This window comes from Bufo bufo, chromosome 5 (assembly GCF_905171765.1).
Source record: "Bufo bufo chromosome 5, aBufBuf1.1, whole genome shotgun sequence".
In the NCBI taxonomy this organism is placed as follows: Eukaryota; Metazoa; Chordata; class Amphibia; order Anura; family Bufonidae; genus Bufo; species Bufo bufo.
Window position 1 is genome coordinate 359,525,843 of NC_053393.1, and position 16,343 is coordinate 359,542,185.

The 16,343-nt window shown below is 46.6% G+C and overlaps 1 protein-coding gene across 1 annotated transcript in view; it reads left to right on the forward strand.

Moving 5' to 3' along the window:
- The first annotated feature begins 896 nt into the window (after window positions 1–896).
- SLC39A6 (solute carrier family 39 member 6) overlaps window positions 897–16,343 on the forward strand; it is a 101,794-nt gene continuing 86,347 nt past the window's right edge. Inside the window, exons 1-4 of the mRNA XM_040432861.1 lie at window positions 897–1,473; window positions 4,043–4,229; window positions 8,506–8,675; window positions 14,067–14,255. Coding sequence (XP_040288795.1) covers window positions 946–1,473; window positions 4,043–4,229; window positions 8,506–8,675; window positions 14,067–14,255 — 1,074 coding nt within the window. The 5' untranslated portion in view covers window positions 897–945. The remainder of the gene's footprint in view (window positions 1,474–4,042; window positions 4,230–8,505; window positions 8,676–14,066; window positions 14,256–16,343) is intronic.

Sequence of the window (16,343 nt, forward strand, 5' to 3'; positions counted from 1 at the left end):
AGAACACTTCTACTGCAGAAGTGACCGTACGCTTACAGGAATAAAAAAAATGCAATCGCATCACTCATCAAGGCCTTCAATAATCCGGATTGGCTCAGGATGTGCTCAGTGAAAATCGCACCATTTCACAAGTTCAGTCAGTTTTATCTACGATTGCATTCAATGTTTCAGTTTTTTCCGCGCGGGTGCAATCAGTTTTGATGCGTTTTTCACACGCGTGAAAAAAAACCCTTAATGTTTGCAAACTACATCTCCTAGCAACCATCAGTGAAAAACGCATTGCATCCGGACACAATGCGTTTTTCACTTAAGCCCCATTCACTTCTATAGGGCCAGGGCTACGTGACAAACGCAGAATATAGAACATGCTGCGATTCTCACGTAATGCAGAACTGATGTGTGAAAAAAACATTCACTTCACCCATCGCACTCCCTCTCGACACTGTGGCGTCGCAGCATGTCGCAGGGCGACACCGTAGACTATAATTATAAAAATTGTCGCGCTACATTGGTGCGAAAAATGTCGCCATGTAGACCTAGCCTTGGTGTCTGCTGTTTCCCGGTGACGGGTCTGTTGAGTCCTGGTCTGGATTCAGCATTCTGACAAACACTATTGTTTGGTTCTTTTCTCTGGAATCGGTGACAGAGGACCCTACCAGAACTTCAGCCGCTTTATGTGACAATATTTTCCCAGAGCACACCTGTAGTCAGCAGCAAGGAGGACCCGGCTGACATAAGCTCCGGTACACGCAGCACTCTCTCTTCCTCACTGCCTGAGGAGGGAAAAAAAATAAATGCCTGCGTGCAGAGCGCCAATAAATCAGCACTTTAGAAGGGTGTGGCCAAGAGGAGGCCACGCCTCTATCTGATGACGTCCCACTATGTGTGGGCGTGTCTTGTACGTCCTGTCTATTGCGGCAAAGAAAGAACTGCACGCGGGTAAAGATGGGGTCGGTGTTCGTGTTACTTGTGGCCGCCATTCTCTACCGGCCGAGCACCGGGAGTGAGGCCGCCGTTACCGTCACTCTCTCCCCGCAGGCGAGCGAGCAGTTCAGCACGAGCGGCGCCGCCTCCAGCCAGGTTCCTCCAGAAGTGGACCCGGTACTGGCGGCCAGGGCTCAGCGCCACAACCTGCTGCTCCTCTTCCAGCGCTACGGGGAAAATAACCAGAGCCTGACCATGGCCGGCTTCCGGCTACTGCTCCGCAGCCTTCGTGAGGAGAGACTGAGGAGCATTGCTGATAGGAGTTCATCATCGGGACACCACAACCACCACCACCACCACCATCATCATGATGGTGGTGATCATTCTCCCCACCACCACCCTCATCAACACCATCCACATAATCATAATCATCATCATCACACGTCTGCAGCCTCCCCTCCGGAGCACGGCCTCACTACTTGTAAAGAGACGCGGAAGAGGCGGCATGTCACCCCTCCAGGGGCATCTGTCACCGGGGCACAAGAGGAGGTAAGTGTATTCATGTCACACGTCACCCATCTACACTGGTCGGACCACTTTAGTGATCCTAGTGGGCAAGTCACAGGAGAGCACATTGCCCAGATACGTGGCACAAGAGATTGCCATGTTGCCCAGATTATCTGCACAGGTACTGACAATGACATTACTGTAGCTGGCTATCTTTGTACCAGTGTACACCTGGATGCCACAACCAGACTGGCGGGGCGCTCCTTAGAGGTGGCTTGTAATAATGGCCAGTCACTCCTGTGGTTCCTGCACATGTTTCCTCACAAGAGGACCTGTTCCCTCTCCTGACATCTCTGTTTTAGCAATTACCTGTGTTCCCCATGTAATAACAATTCTGGAGCATCTATTCGTATGGCTCTATGTTGTATTATTCCTACTAGAAGTCATGAATAAATTGCCGAAAATCCAGATGAAAGTTACCAGTTTGGGGGGGAGGGGTGTCCCTGCACAGTCTGACATTATCTAATCAATGATGTCAGACCCCCCCCCCCCCCCCTAAACTGGTAATACTCATCTAGACCTTCACTGCGCTCTGCCAGCAATTAGTGTTGAGCGAACTTGTGTTTCAAGTTCGGCGTCTAAAGTTCGGGTTTGGGTTATCAAAGAATCGTGTTATGGATTCTAAATTCCGTTATGGTCTGTGGTAGCGGAATCCATAACGGGATTCTTCGATAACCCGAACTTAAAACACAAGTTCGCTCAACGCTACCAGCAACTCATAACTTCTAGCAGGAATAACAAGGAATGGCACATCATAGTCATAGGAATAGATGTTCCAGAATTATTATATTGGGAATACAAGTAGTTGCTAAAACAGAAATGTCAAGAGAAGGTGACTTGTCCTCTTTACAGGGGTTGTGTCGTCTGAATCACTGGTGGCATGTCACCAGGTTATGGCACCAGTGTGAGTTGTGGGTCCCATCTCTGGGACCTGCGCCTAGCTCTAAACAATATGCCACCAATGTCTGAGATGAAAACCACCCTCTAAGGGGTTCTCCTATAGGAGCATCCTGTAGCCGTATAGAAGAGTATACTCTGGACTTCACACGACTGTATCCGTTTTGTGATCCGCAAACTGTGGATCTATAAAACACGGATACCGGTCATGTGGATCTGGCATTTTCCCCTTCTGCAGGTCCTGCACTATGTAACAAACGTCTGTTCTTTTTTCTGCGGGGCAGTGTAACGGACATAGGGATGTGGACTGCACACAGTCTGTTGTCTGCATCTTCTGTGTCCCCAATGAAATGAATGGGTCCGCATCTGATCCGCATGGAAAATACAGTCGTGTAAACGCACCCTTAACCAGAGGGGAGCACCACCGTAATGAGCTGCACACGTTCTGGGGAACTAGTCATGTATTATAGTCACCCATTTATTTCAGTGAGCGGCATGTAATATAGATATGTACAAATCTGTCTGTTGCCCATAGCAACCAGTCACGGTGCAGCTTTCATTTCATAATCTGCCCTTGAAAAAATGAGCCGTGCTGTGATTGGTTGCTATGGGCACTCTTCCCCTTTGGCAACCTGTGGCACTCCAGCTGTTGTGAAACTACAATTCCCAGAATGCTCTATTTATTTCTATGCGAGTTCTGAGAAGAGCAGAGCAAGTATGCATGCTGGGAGTTGTAGTTTCACAACAGCTGGAGTGCCGGAGGTTGCCTACCCCTGAGTACTGACTGCTGCCAGAGGAATGTGTGGCAGTCTGCAGCTTGCGCTGGTGAATAAACCCACATTGTGAGACGAAATGCCATCGGTGAAGGTACCCATACACATTAGGCCTCATGAACGTACGGACACCGGCCTTGCACATGTGACATTTACCTAACAGAACTGCCTGTTGTCTGCAAAACGGACAAAGGGACATGTTGTATAATCTGCAGAGCGGCCGCAGGGATGCTGACCGCACACGGACATCTGTGTGCTGCCTGCAAATGGATGTGCGCGATCCGCAAAAGATGTGGACCAATGTGCATGAGCCCTTAGTCTAAAATTGATCAAAACAGATTATTTCAACCAAAATGGTTCTGTCACTTGAAATTTCTCAGACAATCATTTAGCCAACTGAAAAGAAGTCGACCATGTTTGAAACCTTCATCTTGATTGTTGGGCGAAAGTTATATCTTTATTCCCAAGTTTCTATGTGGGCATCACTGGCAACCATATTGGTTTTAGCTTGCTCAGAAAGGACTAAAGGTCAACATAGCCATATGGCGGCTGTTGGCAGGTCCTGGTGTCTGGCAGTCCCTCCCTCCGTAGATACGACATAGTTAGGGCTGATTGTGATCATGGGGGGGGATTTATCAAACTGGTGTAAAGTAGAACTGGTTGTCCATAGCAACCAATCAGATTCCACCTTTCATTTTTCACAGCTGCTTTGCAGAATGAAAGGCGGAATCTGGTTGGTTGCTATGAGCAACTAAGCCAGTTCTACTTTACACCAGTTTGATAAATCTCCCCCCATATTTGTAAGACCAAGGTAAATGATAAACCACCCGATGAAGGACCGTGACGCCATTCTTTCTGCCTAACCTGTCTCTTGGTTCCAGTGTTTGAACGCCTCCAGACTGCTGACATCACATGGGATGGACATGCACATGCTGCTTGGGGTCAATGAGTTTGGCTACATATGTCCAGCAATTATCAATCAGATTGACAGGAAGTCCTGTCTGATTAATGCTGAAGAAAAGGCGGCGGCGGCAGAAATTAGCCAAGGAGCATACTCCAAGAAAGTAGGTAAGACTCTACACTCTACACTCCAAGGATGGCTGGAGTACAATGTCTGACCTACAACAGAGAGCTGCATAATCCAAAATGTCCAAATATAAATTAAGGCATTTCTCCCATTACAAGCAGGAAGAAAGCAGAGTATTCCTTAGGTTTAGACTACATGCACATGACCATATGTGTTTTGCGGTCTGCATTCGTTTTTTTTTTGCGTATCCATTGTAACAATACCTAAAACGGACAAGAATAGGACATGTTCTATTTTTTTTTTTTGCGGGGCTATGGAACGGACTTACTGATGCAGACAGTACACTGTGTGCTGTCCGCATTTTTTGCGGACCCATTGAAATGAATGGGTCCGCATCCTATCCGCAAAAAAAACGGAACTGAAACGACGTTAGTGTGCATGTAGCCTTACTGTGAGGTTCTTTTGTCACACGTCACTGTTACTCTAGCCTGTTGTACCTGTCACCATCTGTGTATTCCCTGAATGTCTCTACAAATACTACAGAATATTTGTCATGAATGTGCACTATGGGGCACACTTATTAACACTGGCGTTTTAGACCCCTATACCTAGCATCGGATCCGCTGGAGTTATGAAGAGGCGCCGGGCTGTACATAACTTCAGCGGATCCTCCTCCACTTCTAAATGTAAGACGGCTTCCTTGCTGGCGTACATTTAGACCATTTTCTACTAGGGATCGACCGATTATCGGTTTGGCCGATATTATCGGCCGATATTGAGGATTTTGAACGTTATCGGTATCGGCATCTATTTTGCCGATATTCCGATAACATATTGAGAACACAGAACGCGCTGCTCTCAGCGCTCTCCGTGTTCCCTCCGCAGCACAGGGGAGAAGGAAGCAGTGTCTCCTCCCCCTGTGATGCCGCTGCCGCCAATGGCAGGAGAGGAGACAAGAGGAGGGGAGGGGCTGTGGCCGCAGCGCCACCAATGAAGATGAGTCTTTAATTAATTCATATACAGGAGGCGGGAGCTGGCTGCAGAATCACATAGCCGGCTCCCGACCTCCATGAACGGCAGCTGCGGTCCGCGGTAGTTAACCCCTTAGGTGCCGCGGGTCGCAGCTACCGCTCATAGAGGTCGGGAGCCGGCTATGTGATTCTGCAGCCAGCTCCCGCCTCCTGTATGTGAAAGAGAGGTATCTTCATTGGTGGCGCAGTGCGCCCCCTCAAGCCCCCTAGTATTAATCATTGGTGGCGCAGTGCGCCCCCCACCCCCATCCCAATAGTAAAAACATTGGTGGCGCAGTGCGCCTAAGCCCCCCCCCAGTTTTAATCATTGGTGGCAGTGGCCACAGGATCCCCTCTCCCCTCCTGTGTAATCCTGGGGCTCTGACCGGTTACCATGGCAGCCAGGACGCTACTGAAGCCCTGGCTGCCATAGTCAGCTCCATGCTGCTGTGTGCACAAAGCACAGAGCAGCAGGGACAGTGTGAGCTCCTATTCACCCTGATAGAGATCTATCAGGGTGAAAAGGACAAGGGTTCTAGTCCCTAAGGGGGCTAAAAGTTAGTAAAAAAAAAACAACACAAAAATATTAAGTATAAATGAAAAAGATTTACAAAAAAAATAAAATAATACACGTTAACAATAAACATTCATTTTCAGCAGATTTGTGTAGGAAAATTTTTTTTTCCTCAAAAATAAAAATACCCGGAATATCGGTATAAATTATCGGCTATCGGCCTGAAAGTTGACAAATTATCGGTATCTGTATCGGCCCTAAAAAATCTATATTGGTCGATCCCTATCTTCTACACCCACGCCACGTCCCCTTTTTTAGACCTGGTGTGAGCAGGGAAAAGATGCAGATTGCACTGCAATCAATACGCCTAATTTAGGTGTATTTCTGTTTGATAAATGACACCCCCCCCCCCTTCCCCCCAGTATAGCTAAAAATATGTGGACACCTGACCATCATACCTCGATGAGCTTTATGGACATCCTATTTCTGAAATATTGAGGTTAATATGGAGTTAGCTGCTCTTCTGGGAGGGTTTTCTACAAGATTTTGGAGTATGTACACAAATTCAGGTCAGATGCTGATGTTGGGCGAGAAGGTCTAGCTCACAATTGGAGTAAAGCCTTATTCACACATCAGTGTTTTGGTCAACGATTGTAAGCCAAAACCAGGACTGGAGCCTCCACAGACATAAGGTATAAAGGAAAGATCTGCACCTGTTCTGTGTTTAGAGCCGCACCTCAAAATCACTGACCAAACACTGACGTGTGAATGAGACCTAACGTTTCATCCCAGATGTTTGATGGAGGCCAAGGCTTAGCATCGGCCACTGAATTTGCTCCACACCAAACTAGTCATACCATGTCTTTATGGCTGTTTCCATAAAGTTGGAAGCATACAGCTGTCTATACTGTCTACTATGCTATAGTAGTAACATTGCACTTCATGGAACATCATGGGCCTTGCTGAAACCGTGACTTAAAGTCCCTTTCCCACCAACTTTTACAGTAGCCACAATGTATTCCATGGGGTAGAGTTCCTAATCTAGTTTTGTCCATCAGACTGCAGATAGTGATGCATCACTCCAGAAAACAGTTCAATGACTGCTTTTCACCATTCCAGCTGGCACTTGGCCCATGGTGCATGTTGATCTTTGGCTTGTATGCAGCTGCTCGACCATGGAGAACATTTAATAAAGCTCAATGCACAGTAAGGCCTCTTCCACATGTCAGTGGTTTCCATCAATGATTAGAAGCCAAAACCAGGAGTAAAGTCTCCAAAGAGATCAGGTATAATGGAAAGATCTGCACCTGTTCTGTGTTTTTGACCTGCACCTTTTTGGCTCTCAATCACTGTTGGAAATCACTGACCAAACACTGATGCCTTAGGATACAACCACATGGCGTGGTAGTGATCCATTTGGGTCGCGGCCAATTAGGTCGCAGCTGCCCGATATTTAAAGGGGTTGCCTGATCCCAGACATTGGGGGCATATTGCTAGGATATGTCCTCAGCTGTCTGATAATTGATGGTCCCTACTCTATACCCGCACCTATACTTAGAATGGAGCTGTCAAATTCTTGAAGGGCGCACCATGCATGTGCGGCTGCCCTCCATTCATTCCTTGCGATATGCCCCCAATGTCTGGGATGGTACAACCCTTTGAACTAATGAAGACAAAAAGATAAGGTGTAATGGAAAGATCTGCACCTGTTCTGTGTCTTTGACCTGCGCCTGGTTTTGGCTCCTGATCACTGATGAAAATCACTGACTGTGAACCAGGCCTTATTGTGCTGAAGTCGCTTCCAGCGACGGTTTGGAAACTTGTGATGTAACAGGATATGAGATTTGTTCACTATGCACTCGGCAACCCTACTCCTGTGAGTTTGCATGATCTACTCTAGAAGCTTTCACTTCACGTTGATGGCACAGTTGGCCAGGGGAAATTCTAGCAAACCAGAACTTGTGGAAAAGTGGCATCTACCCAGGTTTGCCTATGGAGATTGTATGGCTGTATATAGTTGTGTGCGTTGTCTGTGGCTGAAACAACCTGATCTCAGTAATTAGTGTCCGTGTCTACGTAATGTTTTCACTTTGCAGGTTCTGTAGAGTGCCACAAACCCACATCCATTGTGGTTTGCAGCGTGGTAATTGCTCGCACAGTTTAGGGTCCGGCGACAAGAGGTTAAATACGTGTGCATCGCAGCACAGTTGCTGTAAAATACACACGCATTGCATATTGTGTGGCTTTTGGTTTGGGTGTTTTTTTGTTTGTTTTTTTTACCACCACAACGGAAACTGACTTCTATGACCGTAGTTTATGTTGTTGGCACTGAGGGTCCTGGCCTCACTGCCTCTGCTCTCTTGTGGACCTGCAGCCATTCACTGGCCTTAGTGGTGACTTGTCCCTCTGGGGAACGTGACCACTGAGCAGTCAAGTGCCACTCAGACACGTCACTACGGCCAATGAATGGCTGCAGCAGTGTTGGTGACCAGATTGGGATGTCACACTTGTGGTCCACAGGAGACCAGAAGCAGTGGAGATAGGACGATCAGCTCTGGAACAGAGGGACAGTGACAGAGGCTTTCAGTTTTTTAATAAGTAGAAGACCTGATTCTTTAGAGCAAATGATACCTCAGCATCGTCACATGAATGTCACCTCTCCCGAAATGTTATATTTATTTGGATTATATACTTGTATCTTGATGTATGGGCGTGTACATCAGCCTGACAGGTCTGCTGTAAAGTAAAGTTTCTATAAGGATAAAATAACATGTTTTTTTATTTTTTTTACAGCTTGGATTGGCGGCTTTATCGCAATCACTATCATTAGTGTATTGTCTTTACTGGGGATCATCTTGGTTCCTCTGATGAACAAAGTTTTCTTCAAGTTCCTTTTAAGTTTCCTAGTGGCACTGGCCGTTGGCACTTTAAGCGGAGATGCATTTTTGCACCTTCTTCCACATGTAAGTGTTTCATGAGTCTAGTGTCTGAAGGATCATGTATTTACTGCAAGCAGCATGTATTGTCTTTACAGTGACAGACTACGCAAGCGCTCTCTTTTGGGCCCATATTGTACCTACATTGTGGCATTGTGTACCATATGACAGCGATACTGTTTCCATGGAATGATTCTGTAGCACAATACAGTGCCTTTAGGAGGCAGCTATATGGCGCTAATGATGTCTGTCACCATGCAGGGTTGATTAACGAACCTAAAGATGAAAGTAAATTAGTGTTTTCTACAGAAGGGAATTTATCAAGTGTTGTGCACCAGAAACATTCGGTCAAACTCACTCAGGAACTGGTGAAAATCAATGCCCTAGACTTGCATTGAATGGACTGCCAGAAAGATGTGCCAGATCCATTAAAGGAGTTGTCTCACTTCAGCAAGTGGCATTTATCATGTAGAGAAAGTTAAAGGGGTTGTCCGGGATTGGGGACATTGTTGTATTAGTACCAGAGTGACATACATATGTCACACATGCACCACATATTTCTGAAGCCCCATTTTAATTCTGCAAATTATTGGCTGGAAGTGACTATTTTTGTAAAATGAGTGACATACCGGGTCCCTTGCAGGCGAGCGAAGCCTCTTCTTCCGGCTTCGCAGGGAGCCCGGTGACGTCACCGTCAGCCTAACTCATTATGCAGAGGGGCGGTAACTAGGTTTGCAGACATCGCGTTAAGCCACGTCCCTCCGGTCCGGGGACGTCACCGGGCATGGATCTTTCTACTGAATGGAGGCAGAAAGAAGACAGAGCTAGGAGGAGTTTATGGGTGTAAATATGGGGGAGGAATATGTGCTGCTGGAGGCGGGATATGTATGAGGGGGGCGAGGATCGATGGGGGAGTGGACGATGTGCGGCAGGAGAATGTGTATGAGGGGGGCGGGTGCAGGGACGAGTTGAAAGACCGTAGAAACCAGGAGATGCCGCGATGCGCTGGGACCCACAGTGCAGTGCGGCAGGAAGTCATCACAGAAATAAACATCCTTGTCAACAATCTGTGGGGGACCATAGGAGCCATGCAGCAGGTTAAAAAATACCTAAAAACATCAGGGGAACCTTGACTCGCCTAGTAATAGTGAGTAAACTATATTTGAAAAAATAATTTTGATCCCGGACAACCCCTTTAATAGAAGCCACTTACTAATGTATTGTTATTATCCATATTGTCTCCTTTGCTGGCTGGATTAATTTTTCCATCACATTATACACTGCTCGTTTCCATGGTTAAGACCACCCTGCAATCCATCAGTGGTGGCCATGCTTTAACTCTATAGGAAAAAGTGCTGGCCTCTCTCGTGGCCGGGACCGTAGGAGCTCGCATACATAGGCTAGTGCTTTTTGCTATAGTGTGCAAGCATGGCCACCACTGATGGATTGCAGAGTAACCATGGAAACGAGCAGTGTATAAAGTGATGGAAAAATGAATCCATCCAGCAAAGGAAGCAATATGGATAATAACAATACATTAGTAAGTGCCGTGTATTAAAGGGTTTCTATCACTTCATATCACATATTTAGGTGTCAGACACTAGCGATCCGCTAGTGTCTGCTCTACCGAACCATCCTAATATAATAGGTTTTGGGGCAGCCGTTTTGCTAAAATAACAACTTATATCTATATGCTAATGAGCCTCTAGGTGCTATGGGGGCGTCATTAGCACCTAGAGGCTCCGTCTACCTTCCTAAACTGCCGCCGCCCAGCGCGTCTCTCCAGCCCGCCCATCTGCTGCTGAATGCGATCCTCCCCGTGCGCGTCTCTGTTCTGCGCAGTGAATGTCTGACCGCTTCCCTGCTCAGACATCTCCACTGCGCCTGCGCCGATGACATCATAGTGCTCCGAGGAACAGGCGCAGTGGAGATGTCTGAGCAGGGAAGTGGTCAGGCATTCACTGCGCATGCGCAGAACAGAGACGCGCACGGGGAGGATCGCATTCAGCAGGAGATGGGCGGGCTGGAGGGACGCGCTGGGCGGCGGCAGTTTAGGAAGGTAGACGGAGCCTCTAGGTGCTAATGACGCCCCCCATAGCACCTAGAGGCTCATTAGCATATAGATATAAGTTGTTATTTTAGCAAAACGGCTGCCCCAAAACCTATCATATTAGGATGGTTTGTTAGAGCAGACACTAGCGGATCGCTAGTGTCTGACACCTAAATATGTGATACCAAGTGATAGAAACCCTTTAACTTTCTCTATATGATAAATGTTAGGGTGGGTTCAGACTAGCGTTAGGGATTCCGTTATGGCTTTCTGTTATAACATGGTTATAATGGAAAATAACGGAATGCCCAGACAGAATGCAAAACTGAAGCCTTTAAAAGGCATTCCGTTTGCTTTCCGTTCTAATAGAAGTCTATGGAAAAAATTAACGGATTCGTCTGGGTCCCATTATGCAATGTGTTTTCCGTCTTGCATAACGGGACCAAGACAGATCCGTTTTGATTCCCATAGACTTCTATTAGGACGGAAAGCAAACGGAATGCCTTTTTAAAGGCTTCAGTTTTGCATTCCGTCATAATACAAGTCTATGGGCAGAAGAACGGATCTGTCCTTCCGTCTTATGGATTCCACCCTAATTTGCTGAAGTGACACAACCCCTTTAAAGGGCTTCTGCATGTTAATTAACTCACTAACACATTTTATTTTTATTGAGGCTGACCTATTGAAAGTGTGTGGCACCACAAAGTAAAACTGCTCAGTCTATAGTAATTAAAGGAAATCTGTCACCAGCACCCTCGCTATCACTGCTTGCGTAGACACATAGCTCTGATTCACCTGATCAGAACGCTGTTTTTCTTTTGTTGATCTGAGGTTCAGTTTTCGAGTTATGATACTTTTTCTTAATATGCAGATTAGGCTGTTGGTGCAATGAGGGCATCACCATTGCTCTTGTTGCAACTTCCTAATTAGCATATAAACTCGTTCAGCACCACTACCATACATGTACGGCAGAAGTGCAGGGTTTGAAAATAGTGCTGACTCTAGAGCGCAGGGGGCACCATGGCTAACAGGGCTATTGTCTGCGATGCTCGGGAGCCAGCGCTCTTTTCGAAATTCCATAGCCAGAGGGTGCCATGACGTCTGTACAAGCGTCAGACACCTGTTCAGGTAAAAAGAGGACAACCCCTAAAGGGCCTCTGTCATCAGGAACATTGTTATTGAACTGGCTGATGTTAGACGTGCACTAATGTCAGCTGAAGAGAAGTCTTTGTCCCTTCTTTGTATTTGCCTCTGTTTTTGTGAAAAAGGAACTTTCATTTTATGCAAAGGAGCCTGTAGGAGCAATGGGGGTGTTGCCCCTACTCCTAGAGGCTCCATTCTCCCTCCACTGACCGTGCCCTCATCATTTTGATTGACCGGGCCAGGCAGGATAATGTGAACACTGCCTGGCCTCATGTCAGAAGCCATTAACCAGCGCACTGCACACTGTGAATCTCATGGGCAGCACAGCAATCCTGCTGGTGTTAGAAACACTCCTAAGGGTCCATTCACATGTCCGTAAGTGTTTTGCGGATTCGCAAAACACGGACACCGGCAATGTGCATTCCGCAATTTGCGGACCTATAATAGAAAATGCCTACTCTTGTCCGCAATTGCAGACAAAAATAGGACATGTTCTATTTTTTTTCGGAAACGGAAGCACGGATCTGCAAATACAAATGCGGATACGGACAGCACAGTCCGGCCCCATTGAAAATGAATGGGTCCACACCCGTTCCGCAAAATTGCGGAACGGATGCGGACCCATTTTGCGGACGTGTGAATGGACCCTTACTCACAATTCTAGGTTAGGCGGCGGGTAAGGAGCTTTATTAGGGAGGGAGGCTGCTTATTGGCCAGTTTTGGTACGCTGCTGCTCCATGCCGCACAGTCCCTAACTGCTTGAGCTAAGAAGTGGCTGTCCAAGGAAAGATCCATGGAGATGGGGGGGGCTGTCCATGAGGAGGCCAGCTGACTTCTGGAGAAAAACGTGGACTGACAGCAGAGCACTGATCTTTGCTTCTGCCCCGGGCTAGTGGGGTCACTTAACGCTGCTGCATAGCCAGATGCTGACATCAGAGATGAGGCGGTGACTGCCAGACAGGAGGTCGGATTCTGGTGTCCCGACTCTGAGAGGAATGATCCCAGGCCCTTGGCTCCCACTGTCCACCAATTGCTCTGACTCTCTGTCCTCTAACTGAGCCTGGCTTTTGTTACAATTCCATTACACGCTGCTGCCCTGGCTCCCTGCATTCTCTGACTGAGCAGCCACTCATTCCAAGGGTCAGAGGAAGGTTCAGAGGCATAGGTGCTCAGGCAGAGCCTGCTGGTGCACTGATCAGTGAGTCTGCAGGCCGAGCATCTGAGCCAGAGACTGGCATTAACAGATCACTGCACTAGCAGACCCTGGCTGAGTGCAGACTCGGGCTCAGTTGCTCAGCCAGTGCCTCCTGGTGCAGAGATCAGGGGGTCAGGGTGTTTGCCTCATCGGTCTGTCATATTTAGGCAGTCAGTTATCAGTGCTCTTTGTCTCCTGTATTACTTTGCTACATCAGCACCATCGCCGCAAAGAGCAGAAGATATTTCTGCGCTGCTCTGTCATCTCATATGTGGGCAGTGGATCTACATAGAAGAACACTGTGGGGTTAACTGATGGTGCTGATGGGCCAATGTAATACTGGAAATGTCGAGCACTGATACCATGGCATTTTTGGTTGCGTAATATTTTAAAAATCCTGGGAAAACATAAGTTTTTAAATTGCTTAATAGATAAAATTGTCTAAATTTGCTATTTATGCATGGAAGACCATTCTGGCGTAGACTGTTAATGGTTTCCCTGCATAAATAGCAACTTCTTAACGTTATTTAGGCCTACGTATTATATATATTAATTGCTTCAACTTTCATTATTACTCTTCAGCTAAAAACACTCCTCAAAAAATGGTAAGAGATGTATTTTTACTCTTTCAAACAATATGTAGTGCGACCTCTACCCAAAGTGGTGTCTGTAGAGTGCACTGCGCGTGCACAACCACCCCCTGTTCACCTCTATGGGACTGAACAGAAGGGTGGCCACCCTTGTCTGGTGCACCCTTGTCTGGGCCCATTCTGGAGACCTGCACTTATCTGACATTGATGGTATATCCTAGCAGCATGTCCTCAATGGGTGACATGGAAATACCCCTTTAAACGGAATGTGCCATCGAAAGTACGATTAACATGTCAATTTCTAAAATTATTTGGGGATTTTATTTTCTATATTACTTTTAGTGGTAAAAATAAACTCCTGAAATCTTTGTTTTCACACTGGCCACATAAATGTTCTTTCTAATCGACATCATTTATTTTTTATTTTTTTCGTTCTCCAGTCCCATTCAAAACATTACCACAGCCATGGGGGGTTTGTGAATAAAACCCATGAAGATGAAGCTCATGAACAAGATGCCCACTTGGATGCAACATTAAAGGGTCTGACCACCCTGGGAGGTCTCTACTTTATGTTCCTTGTGGAGCATTTGATCACATTGATCAAGCAATATAAAGACAAAAAACAGAAGGTACGTATGTCTGACTAATACATCGTTGCTGTACTGTGTATACAGAATCCTCAGATTTACTGTAGAAATGACTGTGACCGTCCTGGTCAAACAATCTTACACTCGTGTACGGAACAGATTTTTATTTTTTTTAAGTGGTATCCTTACTACACTGCTACAATAGATGGTAATGATGTGATGCTGTCTATGATGTACTGTCTTGGCTGAGCAACCTATGCAAAATCTGCCAAAAAAACGAAGCATTTTCAATAGTAAATCTTCCTCAATTACTCAGTTTTCATTTTGATCCACCATGAAGTAGGCTGATTTTCGTCTTGTTTTTTTTGACTGAGCCCTAGGCCTCATGCCCTCGACCATATCCATTTTCCCTTCTGCAGGTCCCTCAATATGGTACAAATGTTCATTGTCTGCAAAATGGGCATGAATGGATGGGGACTGCACACAGTGTCCGCATCTAATCCACAAAAAATGTGCATCGGAGCGGACCAAAACTATGGTCGTATGCATGGAGCCTTACAATACAGAGATGCCCTAAGACAGGGCTTGACAAATCCCAGGTCGCCATGGCGACCAGGAATTTGGTCCTGGCGCTTGGGTATTTGTCAGCCGTTTTCAAAGGTGCCCAGGCGACCAGTGCGGAGCTCCGGAGGGAGGCTGTTCTGTCCAGAGGCAGCACAGGAGTGGAGATGAGCGGAGAGCTGTGTGACGGTGCCTTAGGTTCCATATACGCGGCTGCTCTTCGGACACGCTCTCCGCACATGGCTGAGCGTACGCCGCGGAAGTACACTGTGACAGATGTGGTGTAATGAGGAGAAGCTCCGTCCTGCCCCCAGTGAGCTCGGACCGCCCATCTGCTCTATAAGCGGAATGCAGAGTCCGGCCTGGCAGCACGTTAAGCGGCTGCTGTGTCTGATGGGCTGGAGGCCTGACCTGCTGTGCGGGGCCATAGTGCTGACCTGCGCCCTCCTCATGGCTCTCAGGTTCACCTGCAGGTAACTACCCGCCCCCAGTGCAAATTACTACTACTCTCATCCAAGTGAGGAAGGAGCCTGAGGTGTCAGCACATGTACACTGTATGTCATAGTCCTATATACTGTACATATATCATGGTCCTGTATACTGCATATGTAACATAGTATACGGCACATGTACACTGTGTATGTAACATAGTATACGGCACATGTACACTGTGTATGTAACATAGTATACGGCACATGTACACTGTGTATGTAACATAGTATACGGCACATGTACACTGTGTATGTAACATAGTATACGGCACATGTACACTGTGTATGTAACATAGTAAACGGCACATGTACACTGTGTATGTAACATAGTAAACGGCACATGTACGCTGTATACAGATCATAGTATACAGCACGTACACTGAATGTCATAGTCCTATATACTGTATATATATCATGGTCCTGTATACTGCATATACCATACAGCACATGTACACTGCATATGTAACATGGTATACAGCACATGTACACTGCATATGTAACATGGTATACAGCACATGTACACTGCATATGTAACATGGTATACAGCTCATGTACACTGCATATGTAACATGGTATACAGCACATGTACACTGCATATGTAACATGGTATACAGCACATGTACACTGCATATGTAACATGGTATACAGCACATGTACACTGCATATGTAACATGGTATACAGCACATGTACACTGCATATGTAACATGGTATACAGCACATGTACACTGCATATGTAACATGGTATACAGCACATGTACACTGCATATGTAACATGGTATACAGCTCATGTACACTGCATATGTAACATGGTATACAGCTCATGTACACTGCATATGTAACATGGTATACAGCACATGTACACTGCATATGTAACATGGTATACAGCTCATGTACACTGCATATGTAACATGGTATACAGCATTATTGGGGGGGGGGGGGAGCACTATGGGGGCATCTACTGGGGACTTTGACGCGGCTCCGCCTGGCTCATAACTTTTTTAGCTGGCTCCTAGATTCCAAGGAAATTTGTCAAGCCCTGCTCTAAGAAATCGGGGAAGCCAGGGAACGGGGTGAACA